Source organism: Hipposideros armiger, unplaced genomic scaffold, assembly GCF_001890085.2.
Source record: "Hipposideros armiger isolate ML-2016 unplaced genomic scaffold, ASM189008v1 scaffold_532, whole genome shotgun sequence".
Lineage (NCBI taxonomy): Eukaryota > Metazoa > Chordata > Mammalia > Chiroptera > Hipposideridae > Hipposideros > Hipposideros armiger.
In genome coordinates, this window is record NW_017731882.1 from 149491 (window position 1) to 167068 (window position 17578).

A 17578-nucleotide genomic window follows, 5' to 3' on the forward strand; every position below is an offset into this window, starting at 1 on the left:
TCAGCATCTTAGCTGTAGAGGGCAGTGTCACTGGCCCTCATATGTGGGATCTGAACCGGGGCCCTCTGGCATCCCAAGCCAGCTCTTAACCAACAAGCCACTCGGCCAGCCCCTTGTATTGTTCTTTCTGATGGAGACAGATAGTCATTTCTGATGTCACTCGGGTCGTAAAATTCCTAGATCTACCACTTCTTCCTACTGGCCATGGGGGTGTAGTTTTCATAGTGTTAGAGCGGAACAGTTTTTATCTGCACAACTTGAAGCAGTTTAGTGAGAATCACATACAATACTACATGTGAAAACATCTTGAGAAACATTCAGCACTGTGTTTGTGTTCTAATGAGTACATAAGTAATATTATTTGTACTTTTAAGAAAAATTGTCCAACTGTCAAGGGATTTAAAAAATCAACAGTATATGACATAAAAATATGGAGACTTAAGAGAAATGTTGATTATTTTTAAACTGTTCTAAAGTTGATATCTTCTTATCAGATTAGGAGGAGATATTGTATAAGTGGGAAATTGAACAAGTAACTTTAATTTAATATCCAGGATTTGGATAAATTAATTAGGAGATAGTGTAACTGCTTTTTTCTTTTAAAAGAAAACCTTTTAAAGTCTAGAAGTATTAATTTAATGGAATGAACACACAGCATATTGCTTTTTCCATGCGAGTGTTTTATAAGCATTAACTCCAGCCGTTCTGAAAACAACCCTTTGAGGCAGGTACAGCTGTTACTAGTTGGACAGAAGAAGGAGCCGAGCGGCACAGAACAGGTCCAGGCCAGGGCAGGCTCCACACCGGGTGATACGGGAGCCCAGCCCCAAGCCTGCTATGACGCTCGCCGTGGCCAAGCCCTGTGCTTAGTGCCCAGCACCCTGTCTTGGCCCTGACTCCTGGATCTAACTTTCTGGTAAGGGAGCAGGTGCAGGAACTGTCAGCGAGTGCTGGGAGGGACCCAGAGGCTTTCTGGCCACCCTCCTCGGTGGCCTGGTCCCTACCATTTGCTCCTGGCAGTGTATCAGAGATGACAAGTAAAGCACTTGCACTCACGCAGATCTGCCGTCCTAGTCGGCACAGTGGTCATACACACAAGACCAGAAGGTGGAGAATGTGCCCTGGCAGTTCTCCTGTCTGCTGCCTCCCCATTCCTTGGGTCAAGAGTTCCTTCATTGCCAAGTAGCTGTCATACATCAGAAGTCATGCAGCTCATCCATATGTACCTGTGACAAAACCTCCTTTGCAAGGCTGACAGCAGCTGAAACCCAGTGTCTTTAGATAGGCGCAGGACAAGGCTAGCCTTTTTTAAACCTTTAGGACTAAGCAAGAACCAATAAGTCATTAATTTCTTGTGTATAGCTCCTTCTTGCCACTTTATGGCAGTGACATAAAAAGAGTTTTGAGTATATGTAATCATGAGAGTATTCCTAACATACAGTTTTTACCAACGGGGTAATTAATTGAAGCTCTGAAACAAAGGCAAGTTTGTTTTACTGTCTCACCACTAATCAAGGAAAAAGAGACCTTTAGAACTAAGTCTACAGAATGATTTAAAATCCCTTTTTCAGTCAGCAGAAGTAGGTTGCATCCATAGCATGCTTTTTCTTTATGAAATAGAGATGGAAAGAAAGCAATATACTGTAGCTTGGGTTGTCTATCTGGTAGTGAAGATTTGGGGTACATAATCCAGTATAGAGGCGGAATTGTAATGTGAAGGAGGCCTTGCACAGAGTCTGCCTTCATGTCTGATTTGAAGCAACACGTGGCAGGTGGTGGAGACCTGCCTGTAGGGAGGCCCCCTTCATGGCGTAAATGAGGAGGAAAAAGAAGACAAGCCCATACTCAGCTGCGTGGGAAGTGGCTGCTTCTTTAGTGCTTTCCTGCTTCCTCATTCCTGCCAGATTTTGCCTAAAGCCTTCTGGCAGCACCTGTTGTAGAAGGGTGAACAGTCAGGTACAGGGTCAACTCCTCGGACGTGCTGGTGTTGATACCACAAGGCTGGTGCTCCAAGAGTCAAGTGCCCCTTTGGGACCATTTTGACCAAATGAGATCCGTTCTTCTTTATTATTGTAAAAATCCCACATTTAATATTGATACAATGAAAGTGTCCATTCTATAAAATGACTATAACTGATCAGTAATGGAAATCAAATGCTTTTCATGTGTTTTTTTCTGTCATAGACTTGTGGTGTAGATGTATATATATATATATACATATATATTTTTTAACTTATAAATGGAAAGAAACATGCTTATTTTTTTATCATTATTTCATTGGAATGGGATAAATAGTTCATTTTCACAATTCTGTAACATCCTATAAGAAATCTATGAAATGGGCTTCAGTTTCTGGATATTGCTGCTCAATTTTCAAATTCCTCACTGTATCTGTCTTGCAGTCCAATTGGGGTTAGTGTAGACAATGCGTGTCTTCTCCTATTCAGTAGCTGGTTCCCACCCCTGTCTTTGGCTCACCCTTGAGTGTTCTCTGTCATTAGCCAGAAGCCACTGTGCATGTGTGTGGCTGTGAGTGTGGACGGGACTCAAGTGTTGAGACCAGTCTGCTGAAGGCACCGCCTCGCCTCGTACCTGCTCTCGGCCTGGAGCTCTCCAATGACAGCTGCTGGGTGCCTCTCTTAGCTCTGTCACTTGTCAAGTGGCAGAAACCAATGCTTACCAGAGTTTCTGTCTTTATGTGCTGTTCACTAAATGTTTGATTAATAAGTGATTTAACTGAGAAGAGTGTTGGATACCCTTTATCTGACTACTTTTTAAAATATAGGCCTTTGTGAAGTTGAAACTTTTATAATTCTTAATTTTGCCTTTTACTAGTTAAAAAGCATCACAATAGGTTAGCTTGCTTCATAAATCAGTGAGTGGGTTTATAGATTTTAGACACCTTGTTCAACTGTGCTAAAAAGTTGTTTCTTTGTTTCCTGTAGCTGAACTGACCTTACTTGCTGTCCCTCCCTGGAGGGCAGTGAAAGCCTTGCCCTTGACAGTTAACCATGTCCCTTGCAGTGGAAATGTGTAGTCCACTCACTGTCGAGCTGTGTACCCAGCTGGGTTCAGTCATCTCTTGTGTGTATCAGTTCTTCAGGCCTTGTCCCTCTCCGCCTTCCCACCAAGAAGGCCTCTGAGAGTGGGGGACATACTTGTCCCTCTGGAGTGGGGGGCGCAGGCCCTTGCCTTCTCCCTGGTCTGGAGTGAGGTGCCGGTGCCGGGGCTCTGGAGGGAAGGCTAGTGCTGAGAGCGGGGAAGTTGGCCGGTGTCCTGGAGCGATGCTTCCTCCCACAGGGCCTGGAAACAGGGCCATGGGGCTCTGCCACCAATCGGCCCTTCGCACCACCCTCACAGGGCATTTGAGGCCCCTGCCTCTACCCAGACTGCCAAGTTCCCCTCGGGAGTGCCGCGGCTCCCTCTTCCACGTGCTCGTCGTCTGCCTTTATGAACCATGACTTTCCTCCTTTCTCCCATGAAGTTCCAAGGCCGGCGGGGCCTACCTGCGTCCTTCCACACCAGCTCTCAGTTCTCCTTGCATAGGACATGTGGTAAAACTCTAATGTGCGTCTCCAGGCCTTGGTCCTGCTGTAGTAAAAAGAGCTAAAGAAGTTTAACAGTTTTTGTCTCTTCTGGATAATGCTTCATTTTAAGACCACTTTGAAGTTTTCAGGTTCAAAGCCAGTCAATGCACTGTTGATTCTAGACCTTGCTGGTTCCTCCATCCCAGGGCATGAGGCCTCATGGCTCAGCCTGGGCAGGTGAGATGGTAGACCAGGATATAAGAGGAAAACAATACCAGTTTAATAATTACAGCTTATTCCTATGATTACATCAACATTCTTTTTCACATGTGCAGTGGCAAAATATAGTTTTTGTAACTTAACGTACTCATACAAATATACAATTAATTTATTCAACTCATTAATTAATGAAGATACCAATAGATGATAAAGTTGTTTTAAAAAGACATTTTGAGGGGCCAGCCAAGTGGCGTGTTGGTTAGGAGTTGGCTTGGGACGCCAGCTCTGAGCAGCAGGGCCCCAGTTTGGATCCCACATGAGGGCCAGTGACACTGCATCCTCTGCAGCTAAGATGGTGAACAACAGCTCAACCTGGAGCTGGGCTGCTGTGAGTCGCTAGCGACTGCATAGGCTGCAGTGGGGCTGGCCAGTAGCCGGCGTGAGCTGCTGAGCCACCTTGAGCGGCTGACTGTCCAATGGCCGGCGACCTATCTGTCTCACCCGGGAAGAGCACAGTAATACCAGCATGGGCCAGTGAAGCAACGTCCTCCACAACTAGACTGAAGAACAGAAGGACAGCAACTTGTTGGCTCCCTTCCTGATTCTCCAGCTCTGTTCCCCTCCAATTCCCAAATAAAATAAAAAAAAATTTTTTTTTGAGGCACTATTGATAGGCAATTTAAAAAACGCAAAGGAATATTAGAGTAATATTGCTAGTTTGACATAAAACTGGTCCTACAAGTTTAGTGTCCTACAAGGCAGTTTGTCAGCCCCCTTCGTAATTAGGGCGCCTGTAAGAGAAGACCATGTTTCCCTTTGTACTCTGAGTTTGAATTCCCCGGTATGCTTGAAAAGGAGTTCATATGGAAACCCAGTCCTGCCATGTGATGGCAGGTGCTAACCAAGGACCTACACCGGCTCTTGGAGGGGCACCAGCACTGCGCAGCCTTACTGTCCTCATGCAGTCTCTGGGGGCTCTGTTTAAATGAACTACTTTTCTCTTTTCTTCCTTTCTTTTCCTGTTAAAAGCCAGTTGACACTTGTCTTAGTGCCTGGTTTTGTACCTTCTGTAAAATGCAAAAAGACATTACTCATTAATGTCGCACGTTGGGAAATAGTGTTGTGGGTGAGGGACTCTAAGGCAGGTGAGCACCCTGGGCCTTGAGTTCTGATGCTGGAGTAATATAAGAGTAAGCCTGGGTTGGAGCTGCCTGTAACACGTTGTGTGGACAGATGAGTAGCTAACGCAGTTCTCAGATTTTAGGAACAGTATTGGCCCGGCATTATCTGAATAGATCTTATATAATTTATAACTTAAAATCAATTACACCATAAGGTGACAGTACTAATAACTAAACTGCTTATTTTCTTATTCTTGAGTTGGATAAAAAGAATTCTAAGACAGTTTAACCATTGAACTTCTTATTATTGAACTAGATGTGCACTTGGACCTGGAGGACCACCTGGCAAAATTTATGAAGACAGAAGAAGCCATTATCTACTCGTATGGCTTTGCCACCATAGCCAGTGCCATTCCTGCTTACTCTAAGAGAGGGGACATCATATTTGTGTAAGCAACCTTTACCTACCTTCCTAATCAAAGTTCCTTTGGGAATAATATTGACCCTCCTGGAAAACTCCTTTGTTAGCGGTTATCTGCCTCACATATTATTGACTTTTTGTTTTCAAAGAAATACATAGTCACCCCAGTCAATTAATTCTACAGAATTTTTGAGACCATCACTAGAAGAATGCCTAAAGGTGTCAGTACTCAGTTATTTTTTATTATGATTAATTTATTGATATCGACAAGGCCAGACTTAGCCAGGATGAGGCCAGCCATCTGCCTTCCCTCAGCTGTGTGACAGTGTGGTGTCCTTGTGCGTCTGTGGTCACAGCCTACTCACACTACCTGTTACAGTCACTCCACTTATCAGCACTCCCACCCCAACTCCTGGTCTCTGCTGGTCTTGCTTCATGGCATGTTAGGAGTGTGGAAGCCGTGAGTCTGGGGCCTCCCTGACTTCCCGAGTAAACCTGCACACTGAGGTGTGTGCACTGTGTAGGTGGCGTTGCCATTTGTTATGGACGGGAAAAGCAGAGGGGAGTGGGGCACAAGCTGGCACACCTGTTAGAAGCACCTGCCTCTAACCCAAGCCTCTGTCATCTTTGGAGTAGACTATTAAATGACTCTTAATTTTAAAAACAGATTTACTTTTTATTTTAAAAAATAATTTTGCTTTGTTTCCTCTTCCTTTTTAACACCATAGCCAGAATAATCTTTTTTAAAAATTCAAATCTGATTGTCACACTCCATTTAAGTCCCCACTGTTCCTAAAATAAAGACCCAAGTCTTTAGGACACTCGTGTGTGTCTGAACTACCTTTTTAGGCCCAATTTTCACTGTTTTCCCTCAGGTGGTTGTGCTGTAGCCTTCCCAGCTTTATATGCTCGTTTCCTCTCACCTCAGGGCCTTTCTGCGTGCTTGTTGCTATTCCTGGAATATTGTCCCTGTCTCGTCTCCTACTTAATTCTTGCTCATCCTGCTCACCCTGCACAGGAAAGCCTTCCCCAACTTCTCAGACCAAGTCAAGACCACCTGCTGCATGTGAGGAAAATCTTACAACCAGAGGAGTTTGGTATTCTTGTGAGTCCAGGGCCACATGGGCACTCACACTTCCTGTCAGAGTCCCTCTGCTTCTCAGGCCTTCCTCATGCATGCATGTGCGCATGTGCACACACCACACACACGCACACCCCCTCTGCTCTCTGCTCATCTTGCCTCAGACTTACTGTATTCCTCTTTTCTAGACTTGCACCAGTCTGTACTAGTTTATTGCCTAGGGTACATTTGCCATTTAATAGTTCTCAGTAAACACCAGTTCAGTAAATGAATGAATAGAGGCTGAAGCTCAAAAGAGGGGTTCAAGTGAGTGAGTGGACTTCAGAGCCAGCTCACTTCAGCCCCTTCAGCCTCCTACTGCTTGTCACCACAATTGGAAGTCCTGCTTGTGCAGCGCGCTCACGCACACAGCTCTGCCTGGGGATTGCAGGGCACGTGTGGCCATTCTTCCCATTGCAGGGTGTTGGGGTGCCTTTTTGTAGACTCACAAGGCTCAGAGTGTAGGTCCTTCCCCCCAGCCTTTGCAGGTGTGAGGGGGATGGGCCCGGTTCTTCTGTGGTGGTGCTACTATAGAGGCATTACTGCTTGCTGGGCAGCCCCCTCTGCTATCCCTCTGGCTGCAGAGCACAGGCTTCTCTTAGAGCCCCTTCGCATGTGCCCGTGGCATTTCCAGGTGGTCAGCTTTATCAGCTCCAAGTCGGAAAAACCCAAGGAATTCATTTCATGTCATTTCTCAGGTCCCTAGCTGATCTGCCTTTTCTCTCCACCTTTCAGAGTCTTCTTAGATTTGTTTTATGTGTAATGTCCAGGGGTCTTGGTCGTATTAGTGAGAAAAATAGGGAAAATATATCTACTCCATCTTCCCAGTAGTAGAAGTCTTACATATACTTCTATTAATACAACTTAATTTAAAAATATGTTTCCTCTAAATTAACCCAATTCAGATCTTACGGAAGTTTAATCTGTAAGACCCACACAATTGTCCCCTGGATTCTATAGAGTCAAAGGTCCAGCATTGCTCTCACGACAAAGTGATTGCAGAGGAGTGTGGCAGTCCAGTCAGAGGCCTCTGATGGTGCCGTGCACAGTGTTTCATGTGTTTCTCAGAAAGAGAAGATTGCTGAGAGGTGGAAATGTGGCAGAAGTGCTTCTTGGAATAGAATCAATATGGTAGTTTTGTGAAAAGAACTTGTGAAGTGAAAACGCAAACAGTGATGTATAACTGTTCAAACGTGCTTTATTTGCTGTGTTCACATTAACAGGTAGATGTTGGTCAACATACAAAAGGAAGCATTGCTTTTCTAAGAATGTTGACAAGGCTTTTTACACCCTGCTCAGGTGGGTCTCTCTTCCTTGCAGAGATAGAGCTGCCTGCTTTGCTATTCAGAAAGGATTACAGGCATCACGTAGTGACATTAAGTTATTTAAGCATAATGATATGGCTGACCTGGAGCGACTGCTGAAAGAACAAGAGATCGAAGATCAAAAGGTATGATTCTTTTGAAGAAAACAATGCAGCTGTTTTATACTTTCTAACCAGCTGAATTATAGATGAAGTGGCAATTTGTCTTGAAAACTTGCCTGCGGATCCCATTTGGATATTAAGGGTGTTCCTGCTTATTAAATGTACTTCATGTTAGAGAACCAAGCCTGATGGGGAATGCCTCATCATGGCCATAATTATACATGGCCAATTTAGGGGAGGTAATCCAGGCAGCTTTGTGAAAGGGAGAGAAAAACTGTGCACTTTGGGGGTGGCTGGGTCCACTTTCAGCTGTACAGAAACAGTGCCCGAACTCGTTAGAGTGTTAATGAGATGTACCTGTTGGATTCAAAATAGGTTCATTTATATCAGAATAAGCCATGTATAAATTAAGTGGGAGAAACAGTGGCAGGCAGCCTGTCTTAATTTATAAATTTATGAACAAAGTGAGATTCTTTCTGCCCACCTCACTTTCATGCTGGAGCTCTGAGCAGATGCTGCCGTGAGAAACAAATGCCTAAACCTGGTTACCTGCCGTCTTGCAGCCTATTGACACTTTTTCCTCCCCTTGGGGAGTGGAGGAATGGAACTCACACCGCTGTGTTAGATTAGAGTGTAGCAGAGGAAATGTTCAGAGGCATCACTTTAGAATTCTCATTTATTTTCTTCTGTTGACATGGATGAAAAAGTCATCTGATCCACATGGTTCTGCCCCAGGAACCATTTGTGTGTGGACTGTATGCAGAGCCTGGTCACACAGTCTTTGCGTCACATGCCACTTTCCAGTGGACTTCTCCAGTACAGCTCATTCATTTCTAGAGTAGCTGATAAAATACTCATCGGGTTCCTAAATTTTGTGTTAATTTCTGTTTTTCTAGATGTTTGCATTATCCCTTTAGGATTCTGTCATCTTTGTTTAGGTGACAGCCTAAGAGCAACATTTAATGAATATATACATTCTGTGATGACTTTCCATCTCTGATGACTATACATAGACTCTTGTATTTTGTGTTAGACGTACTATAGGCCAGCGTTTCATAGTTACACAGCTTAGGAAAATCTATACGGAAAATGTTAAAATTGAGGCTGTTCCAACTGATGACTTTCTTCCTACAAATTGTGAAAAGATGTCCCTTATTCTGATTTAGTAATAGAATGCTACCAGATTGAAGAACACTGCCTTGGGAAGTGGGACCAGTGGCGAATATTCTGTAGAGTTTATTTTGCCAAGTTAGTGCTATACAGATTTGGAAAACATATGGAAGTTTCGTGTGTGTGTGTGTGTGTGTGTGTGTGTGTGTGTGTGTGTGTTTTACCAGACTTCTTATCCGTGGAACTATTTTTCTGAATTAACAAGAGGAAATAAAATTATTTTGAAGTGTATTTCCATTTTATAGTTTCTGCCTTTTTACTAATTAATTTACACCACATTTTTTTACCAAGAGTAGGCTTCCTAAATAACTTTACATTTTTGTTTTCAAAAATAATTCTTTTTCCATTTTTACAAAAATATAAATGTTAAATTTGGGATATTTTCTACTTAGATGCTTCTCTTTCCTTTGAAAATAAATTAAGACATTGCAGTTTATTGGATCAAATTTTTTTGTTGTTGATTTCCCAAGATGTTTTTCATTCTTTTTCCTGCAGGGTTCTCTTGTCCCATGTCAATTCTTATAAAAAGAAAATAATAAAGGACAGTAGATACAAACAGCATTTTATAGAAGAAGTACAAATAACTATGAGCAAGTGGAAAAAAGTTCGGCCTCACTAATAATTAGAGAAATTAGGCCAGGAGTTGTTGCCTGTCCAATTAGGGAACATTTTTTAATAGTAATAAGTGCCAACACTGGTATCTGTGACGAGACAGAGGGCTCTCCTGTAATTCTGGGAAGACTTTGAATTGACAGCCTTTCTACCGGGTAAGTGGGCAAATATATTCCAGGATTCTTACCGTTAGGACCTGTATCTGGGGTGCTGTCTTTAGGAGATAATTAGAAGCGGTGTCAAAGATTGGAGGATATTCACAACATGATGTAAAAAAACAAAGTGAGGGAAACAACCTAAATCCAACATTGGGAGAATCATTAATTTATGGTATACCCTCAAGGTAGAATTATATCTCCCTAAATCATGTTTTAAATAATATGGAAATGCTCATAGTGTTTTCAAAACTCAGGTCCTAAAACTATTACAGTAAAATCCTAATTTGAACAAAATAATTTATAAAGATATGTATTTACAAGACAAAAGCTATCAATGTGTGGTGCGATGAGCTAATTTTGTTAAATTCTTTTTTGTACTCTTCCATTTCCCAAGATTTCTACATTGAACATTTTTAAATCCTAAGAAAAATACTTCATTTTTGAAAGGCAGGGAGAGGTAGGATGCCCCGTCCTCATCCAAGACCCCCAGCAGGTCCACGGCCTTTGGGTTTGTGTTAAGGACAGAGTGGGGATAACCCAGCAAACTCAGTGATGGGTCGATCCTTTTGCGTACTTCAGCAGATGCTTTTCTGAGTGGTCCATCTCAGCTGCAGGTTCTAAAATACTCGTTAAAGCATAGCTTTGATATTGGAGCTTCTAGTTGTCTGTCAGATAGAAGCCTAGAGGCAAGAAACCTGTGGGTAGGGAGGTTATGGCAAGCTCTGTGGATCAGTGTTCAGCAGTGTGATGATCTGTTAGCAGCTTGCCAGCCATGGGCTGTGGCAAGGTGTGTGTGGTCTGAAAAAGCCTCCACCCCACTGGTTTCAGACATCACTGGATGAGGTCAGTCAAGTTTTACTTGACCCAGTAGTGAGAAGTAAGGAAGGAAAAGGCTTTCATCTGGTTTTTGGTAGGTGAGGGAAAGCAGGTTTTGTCTGTTTTTTAACCTTTTATTATGAAAAATTCTGGGCATATTCAAAGGAAACACAACAGTATAGTGGAGCCCCCTTACCCTTCTCCCAACTTTGTTATCAGCATTCTGCCATTCTTTGATCATCTGAACCTCCACCTAACTCCCTACTGTACCTCTATGATGATGACTGACATCATTGTCACAGTTATTTTTATTTTATGTAAAATTAGCAGACACTGAAATGCACAATCCTAGCCATACAGTTTTGACCAGTACTTTGACCTGTGTAACCCAGGTATGATGGCCCGTCATGATACAAAACATTCCCATCTCCCCAGAAAGTTCCCTGGGCCCCTTCCCCATCATTCTGGGCTTGAAAAGTTTTGTTTTTGTTATAAACTCAGAGTGCTTAAATCGTGTGTGTGTGTGTGTGTGTGTGTGTGTGTGTGTGTGTGTATGTGTGTGTGTGTGTGTAAGTGTAAGGTTGCCTAGTTAGTTGACTGTATGAACTGAAAAATGCCTGAGGGAAGAAAGCACTATTCTTTATCTCATAACAGGATCTCAAACCCAGGCTTGAAATTCATCATTACCTTCTATTTATTTGCTTATTTTGATAGATAAATCTTAAAAGGAAAAAGTGCTAGGAAGCAGGTAACAGATTCTGTGTTTGGAGTTACTGCAATTTCAAACGTCTGGGTTTTTTTCTTTTAAAGAATCCTCGCAAGGCTCGTGTAACTCGACGTTTCATTGTAGTTGAAGGATTGTACATGAACACTGGAACTATTTGTCCTCTTCCAGAATTGGTAAGCAACCATGATGACTCATTATTTTAGTATTTGGCTTGTTTGGCAGTTTGCCTCTTGTTTATGATCACTGTTAATGCATGGCATCGGTATTGCTTTGCTTAATAGGTATCATAAGCACATTCTGATCATGCTAGCAAAATTGATTCACATTGAATGCCAACTCTGGCTTTTAAAGAGCAATCAAGACTCAGCTTTTTAAAACCAGCTTTATTGTATAATAAAATACACTTAAAGTGTACAGTTTGATAAGTTTTGACGGATGTATGCACCCCTGTCACCACCACCGTAGTCAAGATACAGAACATATGTATCATTCCAAAAAGCTCCCTTGTGCCCCTTTGTAGTCAGTACCCACAAACCTGGCCCAAGGCCACCATTGATCTACTTTCCGTGCCTATAGTTTTGCCTTTTGTAGAACTTCATATAAATAAAATTATACAATATGTATTTTGTAAAACTGGGCTTTTTAACAGGGAAAGCAATGTACTATTTTTAGAAGCCATGACTAGTTTTTTTATTAAGGTGAAATTCACATGACATAAAATTAGCTATTTTAAAGTGCACAATTCAGTGTCATTAGTACATGCACAGTGTTGCACAACCATCAGCTACCTAGTTCTAAAACCTTTTTATCACCCCCAAAGACAACCTGGTACCCATTGAGCAGTCACTCCCCATTTCCCTCTCCCTTTGCTCCAAGCATCCACAACCTGCCTTCTGTCTGTGTGGACTTACCTATCCTGGATATTCCCATAAATGGAATCATATACCGGAGTCCCCCCTTATCCACAGGGGATGTGTTCCGAGAACCCCAGTGGGTGCCTGGAACTGCAGATAATGCCGAACCCTATCTGTGTTTTTTTCTGTACATGCATAGCTAGGGGAAAGATTAATTTATAAATTAACACTGTAAAGGACTAACGACAATAAAACACAATAGAACAATTGTAACAATATACTCTTAATAAGTTATGTGAATGAGGTCACTCATTTCAGGGGACCACTTGCTGAAGCCTTCATACAGGCTCAGTGCTTTCTGGTGCAACACATTATCTTCAGTCGGAACACATTTTCTGTTTATGTCCTCCACCCACAAATTTAATGTCTTTTCCATCTTAACTAAGTACTTACACACTGTGGCTGTAACTTTTTTTATTTTATTTTATTTTTTTTAAGATTTTTATTGGGGAATTGGGGGAAGGGGAACAGACAAGTTGCTGTCCTTTTGTTCTTCAGTCTAGTTGTGGAGGACGTTGCTTCACTGGCCCAAGTTGGCACCATCATTGCGCTCTTCCCAGGCGAGGCAGATCAGTCACCAGCTTCTGGACGGCCGGTCACTGTGCCTGCTGGCCGCTCACGTTGGCTGCTGGCTACATACGGTAGCCCATGGCAACCCACTGCAGCAGGGGCTACAGCCTACGCTGTCGCCGGCAACTCACGGCAGCCCAGCTCCAGGTTGAGCTGTTGTTCAGCATCTTAGCTGTGGAGGGCAGTGTCACTGGCCCTCATATGTGGGATCCGAATCGGGGCCCTCTGGTGTCCCAAGCCAGTTCTTAACCATCACGCCATTTGGCCGGCCCCTGTGGCTGTAACTTTTGCAATTGAAAGTGTCACAGCAAAACTCACACAAATTTCACAGATAGAAGATTCTTTCTTATAGTAGGTCTTAGCACCCTCAGCATATGGTTTTCCTCTTTCTTTATTAAGTTGAGAACTTGCACCTTTTAACTTAAAAGAAGCACTTTATGGCTTCTGTTTGGCATAACTGAATTGCCAGCATCACTACCCTTGCACTTTGGGGCCATTATTAAGTAAAATAAGGGTGACTTGAGCACAAGCCCTGTGATACTGTGACAGTCCATCTGATAACAAGATGGCTACTAAGTGACCCTATGTCACCTGGAGATGCTGGACAAAGGATGATTTATGTCCCAGGCAGGATGGAGTGGGATGACACGAGATTTCAGCACACTACTCAGGAGGGCACACAGTTTAAAACTTAGGAATTGTTTATTTCTGGAATTTCCCAGTTAATATTTTGGGACTGCAATTAACTATGGGTAACTGAAACCACGGAATGTGAACTAAGGCTACATTGTAATACATGGCCTTTTGTGTCTGGATGTATTCCTTTAGCATAGTGTTTTCATAGTTCATCCAATTATAGCATGTACCAGGACTTCATCCTTTTTAATGTTAAGTAATATTCCATTTTGTGTATCTACTGCCTTTTGTTTTTCTGTTGATGAATGTTTGGCTTGCTGCCACCATTTGGCTGTTGTGAACAGTACTGCTATGAACATTCATGTATTTGTTTAAATCCGTTTTCAGTTCTTTTGTGTATATGCCTAGAAATGTAATTTCTGGATCATATGGTAGTTTTACGTTTTACGTTTAACTTACTGAGGAACTGCCACATTGTTCTCCACAGCGGCTGCACCATCTTACATTCCCACAGCAATGGAGGAGGGTTTTACTCTCTCCACACCCTCACCAACACTTAATTGGTTTTTTAAAGTGTTCCCTCCTAGTAAGTGGTTTTTAAAAGTGTTCCCTCCTAGTAAATGTAAAGTATGTGGTTTTGATTTGCATTTCCCAAATCACTGATGATATTGATCCTCTTGTGTGTGTTGGCCATTTGTGTATTTTCTTTGGAGAAATGTTTATAGAAGTCCTTTGCCCATTTTTAAATTGGGTTGTCTTTTTGTTATGTTACATGAGTTCTTCAGACATTCTGGACACTAATATCCTTATCAGATGTATGATTTGCAAGCATTTTCTTCCATCTGTAGTTTTTCTTTTCATTTCCTTGGTAGTGTCCTTTGATACACAAAAGTTTTTAATTTTGATGAAGTCCAGTTTATCTAGCCTTTTGTTGTTTATTGTTCTGTTGTTTAGTGTCATATATAAGAAATCTGTTGCCAAATCCAGCGACATGAAGCTATACCATTAGGCTTTCTTCTAAGTTTTATAGTTTTAGCTCTTATCTTAGTTCTTCGATCCATTTTGCCTTAGTTTCTGTATACACTATGAGGGAGGGGTTCACCTTCATTCTTTTGTATGTGGTCATCCAGTTGTCCTGCACCATGTGTTGAAGAGACTATTGTTTTCCCATTGAATGGTCTTGGCACTCTTGTCAAAAATCAGTAGGTTTTTGTGAAAAAGTCATTAGATCTTGTCAAACCCATAGATCTATGGGTTTATTTCTGGACTCACAACTCTATTCCATTCACCTATAGGTCTGTCCTTAGGCCAGTACCACACAGTCTCAAGTTAGTAGCTTTGTAGTAAAATTTGAAATCAAGACATATGAGTTCTACGAGCTTGTTCTTTTTAAAGATTGTTTGGGTTATTTGGGTTCCCTTGAAAATCCACTTGAATTTTAGGATCAGCTTTCCCATTTCTATAAAAAAATGCCATTAAATTTTCATAGGGATTGTATTGAATATGTGGATTGCTCTGGGAAGTATTGCCATCTTAATGATATCAAGTCTTCTAATCCATGAGCAGGAATGTGTTTCCATTTGTTTGTATTGTCCTTAACTTCTTTGAGTAATTATTTTATGCTTTTCACTGTGCAAGTCTTACACCTCTTTGGTTAAATTTATTCATAAGTATTTTACTCTTTTTGATGCTATTCTAAATGGAATTGTTTTCTTAATTTCTTTTTTGGATTGTTTACTGCAAGTTCATAGAAATACAACTGATTTTTGTGTTTTGATCTAGTATCGTGCAACTTTTGCTAAATTTGTTTATTAAGTCAAATAGTATTTTTGTGGATCACATTCTATAGATAAGATCATGTCATCTGTGAATACATAGTTTTACTTCCTCCTTTCCAATTTGGATGCCTTTTCTTTCTTTTTCCTGCCTGATTGCTGTGGCTAGAACTTCCAGTGCAGTGTTGACTAAAGTGGTGAAAGTCACATCTTTGTCTTGTTCCAGATCTTAGGGGAGTGCTTTCAGGTTGTCACCATTGACTATGATGTTAGCTGTGGGTTTTCCACAAATGCCCTTTATCAGGATGCGGGAGTTCCCTCCTGTTCCTAATTTGTTGAGTGTTTTTGTCATGACAGGTTTAGGTTTTGTCAGATGCTTTTTCTGCATCCGTTAAATTTGATCATGTGGTTTTCCTTCATTCCATTAATATAGTGTATTACATTGATTGATTTTCCTGTATTGAGCCACCCTTGCATTTCACCATTGAAATCTGAATCTGTGCTAAGTGAAATAAGTCAGATGGATGGATGGACAAAGTTGAGAACCATATGATTTCACTGATATGTGGGGTATAAAACTGAAAGCAACAAACAAATAAGACAAATAAACAAAACTCATAGATACAGATAACAGTATAGTGGTTACCAGAGGGAAAGGGAGGAGGGGGGTGGTAGATGAGGGTAAAGGGGACAAATACATGGAGGCAGAAGATTTGACTCTGGGTGGTGAGCACACAGTGCAATATACAGATGATGTGTTGCAGATGATATATACTTGAAACCTACATAATTTTATTAACCCCAATAAATTTAATAAATAAAATGTCACCTCAGAATAAAATTTAAATCTATATATATGAAATTCATTACATTGAAATTGACACATTAATATTTCTTTCAGGTAATAAAAAATTAATAGCACTAAGTAAAGAAATTTGAATCTATGAGCCCATCAATTAAATAAGGTTTTAAAATAATGGTTTCATGTCTTATTTTTAACATGTTTTCACTATTTTTTGAGGAAATGTAGATATATTCTAAATCTCAATAAAAGACGTATTTGTTTTCCTCTCCTTGTTTTGTGAGTGTCAAAGACTGATGGAATAATGAGGGGGAGAGAGTGGGCCAACAGATACTAGAACTGTATATTATAAGGCTGCAATAATAGAGCAGTACCTATGGGTGAATATACAACCAAGCAGTGAGAAAAAATATAAAATGTAGGGACAGATCAAATACATGTAAGTATTGAGAATTACAGGATACAAAATAGGTTTTGACTGTGGGGTTCCTCTTTCTTTTCACTTATCTACTTGTGCACCAGTCCTATCATAAAATATATTCTAAAACATGATTTTTAGAAACCATCTCATTCATATTAATGGATGGTAAAGAGTCAGTGTTGAAAAGATGTGCTTTTCCCCAAATGAGTTTATTCATTTTGAATGAAAATCCAGTGAAAAGCCCAGTGGGGCTTCCCCCTCCCAATTTGATACTGATTAGCAAGATTAACCAATGAGATCTTGATGATTAAAAAATAAATTATTGGAGACTTGTGAAATGGGACATCAAATCATCTTATACATTTTGTGCATTATTTCTGTAGTTTCAGTGGGAAGGGATCTTAGTAATTAAATCTTTAATAATAGCATATGATGCTGGTACAAGAAAAGATACATGAGTCATAGGTATATTTGAAAGGTCAACTTCTCATGTCATATATGAGGTCTGACAATTACGTTCGCAACTTGCCACCATGCAATTACCTTGGCAGCACTATACAAACAGCTCCATAAGGTTTCATAACCTTGGTATATCAGTATCTCACAGCTATGTTCATGTCGATGTGTGATGGTGTCTTGCCGAGTAGCATTCGTTGTTGTGTGTTTTTGTGTGCCATCACGAGACTGTCTGAGCTTGAATTAGAGCAGTGAGCAAACATCAAATTTCTTGTTAAACTTGGCAAGAGTGGAAGCGAAATTAGTGACATATTAGTCCAAGTTTATGGGAGTAATGCCATGAAGAAAACGGCAGTGTACAAATGGATTAAACGTCTTTCTGAGGAGAGAGAATGTGTCACTGATGAAAAGAAGTCAGGGTGGTCAGTAACGAACAGAACTAATGAAAACATAGCAAAAATTCGTCGAATTGTGCATCAAAATCGTTGGACTGTGAGAAGCATAGCAGACCAAGTAAACATCGGTAGAGAAACAGTGAGGAAAATCTTAACTGAAAATCTTGGCATGAGAAAGGTGTATGCGAGGGGGAGGAAGAAAATGGCCGCGGTAAGGAAGTCACTGAATTAGCTCGCGCAAACCACGGCAGCGAAAACACAACTCTGCGGGACACGCTGAGCAGCAAAGGGA

At 41.2% G+C, this 17578-nt stretch overlaps 1 protein-coding gene across 3 annotated transcripts in view; it reads left to right on the top strand.

The window, feature by feature from the left end:
* The window catches only part of SPTLC1 (serine palmitoyltransferase long chain base subunit 1), a 68240-nt gene that overhangs the window by 23887 nt on the left and 26775 nt on the right, over window positions 1–17578 (top strand). For 2 of the 3 annotated variants that reach the window (XM_019668699.1, XM_019668702.1), the window contains exons 6-8: window positions 5184–5316; window positions 7708–7858; window positions 11401–11490. In XM_019668699.1, the coding sequence (XP_019524244.1) occupies window positions 5184–5316; window positions 7708–7858; window positions 11401–11490 (374 nt within the window). The remainder of the gene's footprint in view (window positions 1–5183; window positions 5317–7707; window positions 7859–11400; window positions 11491–17578) is intronic. The other variant, XM_019668700.1, reaches the window with a different exon arrangement.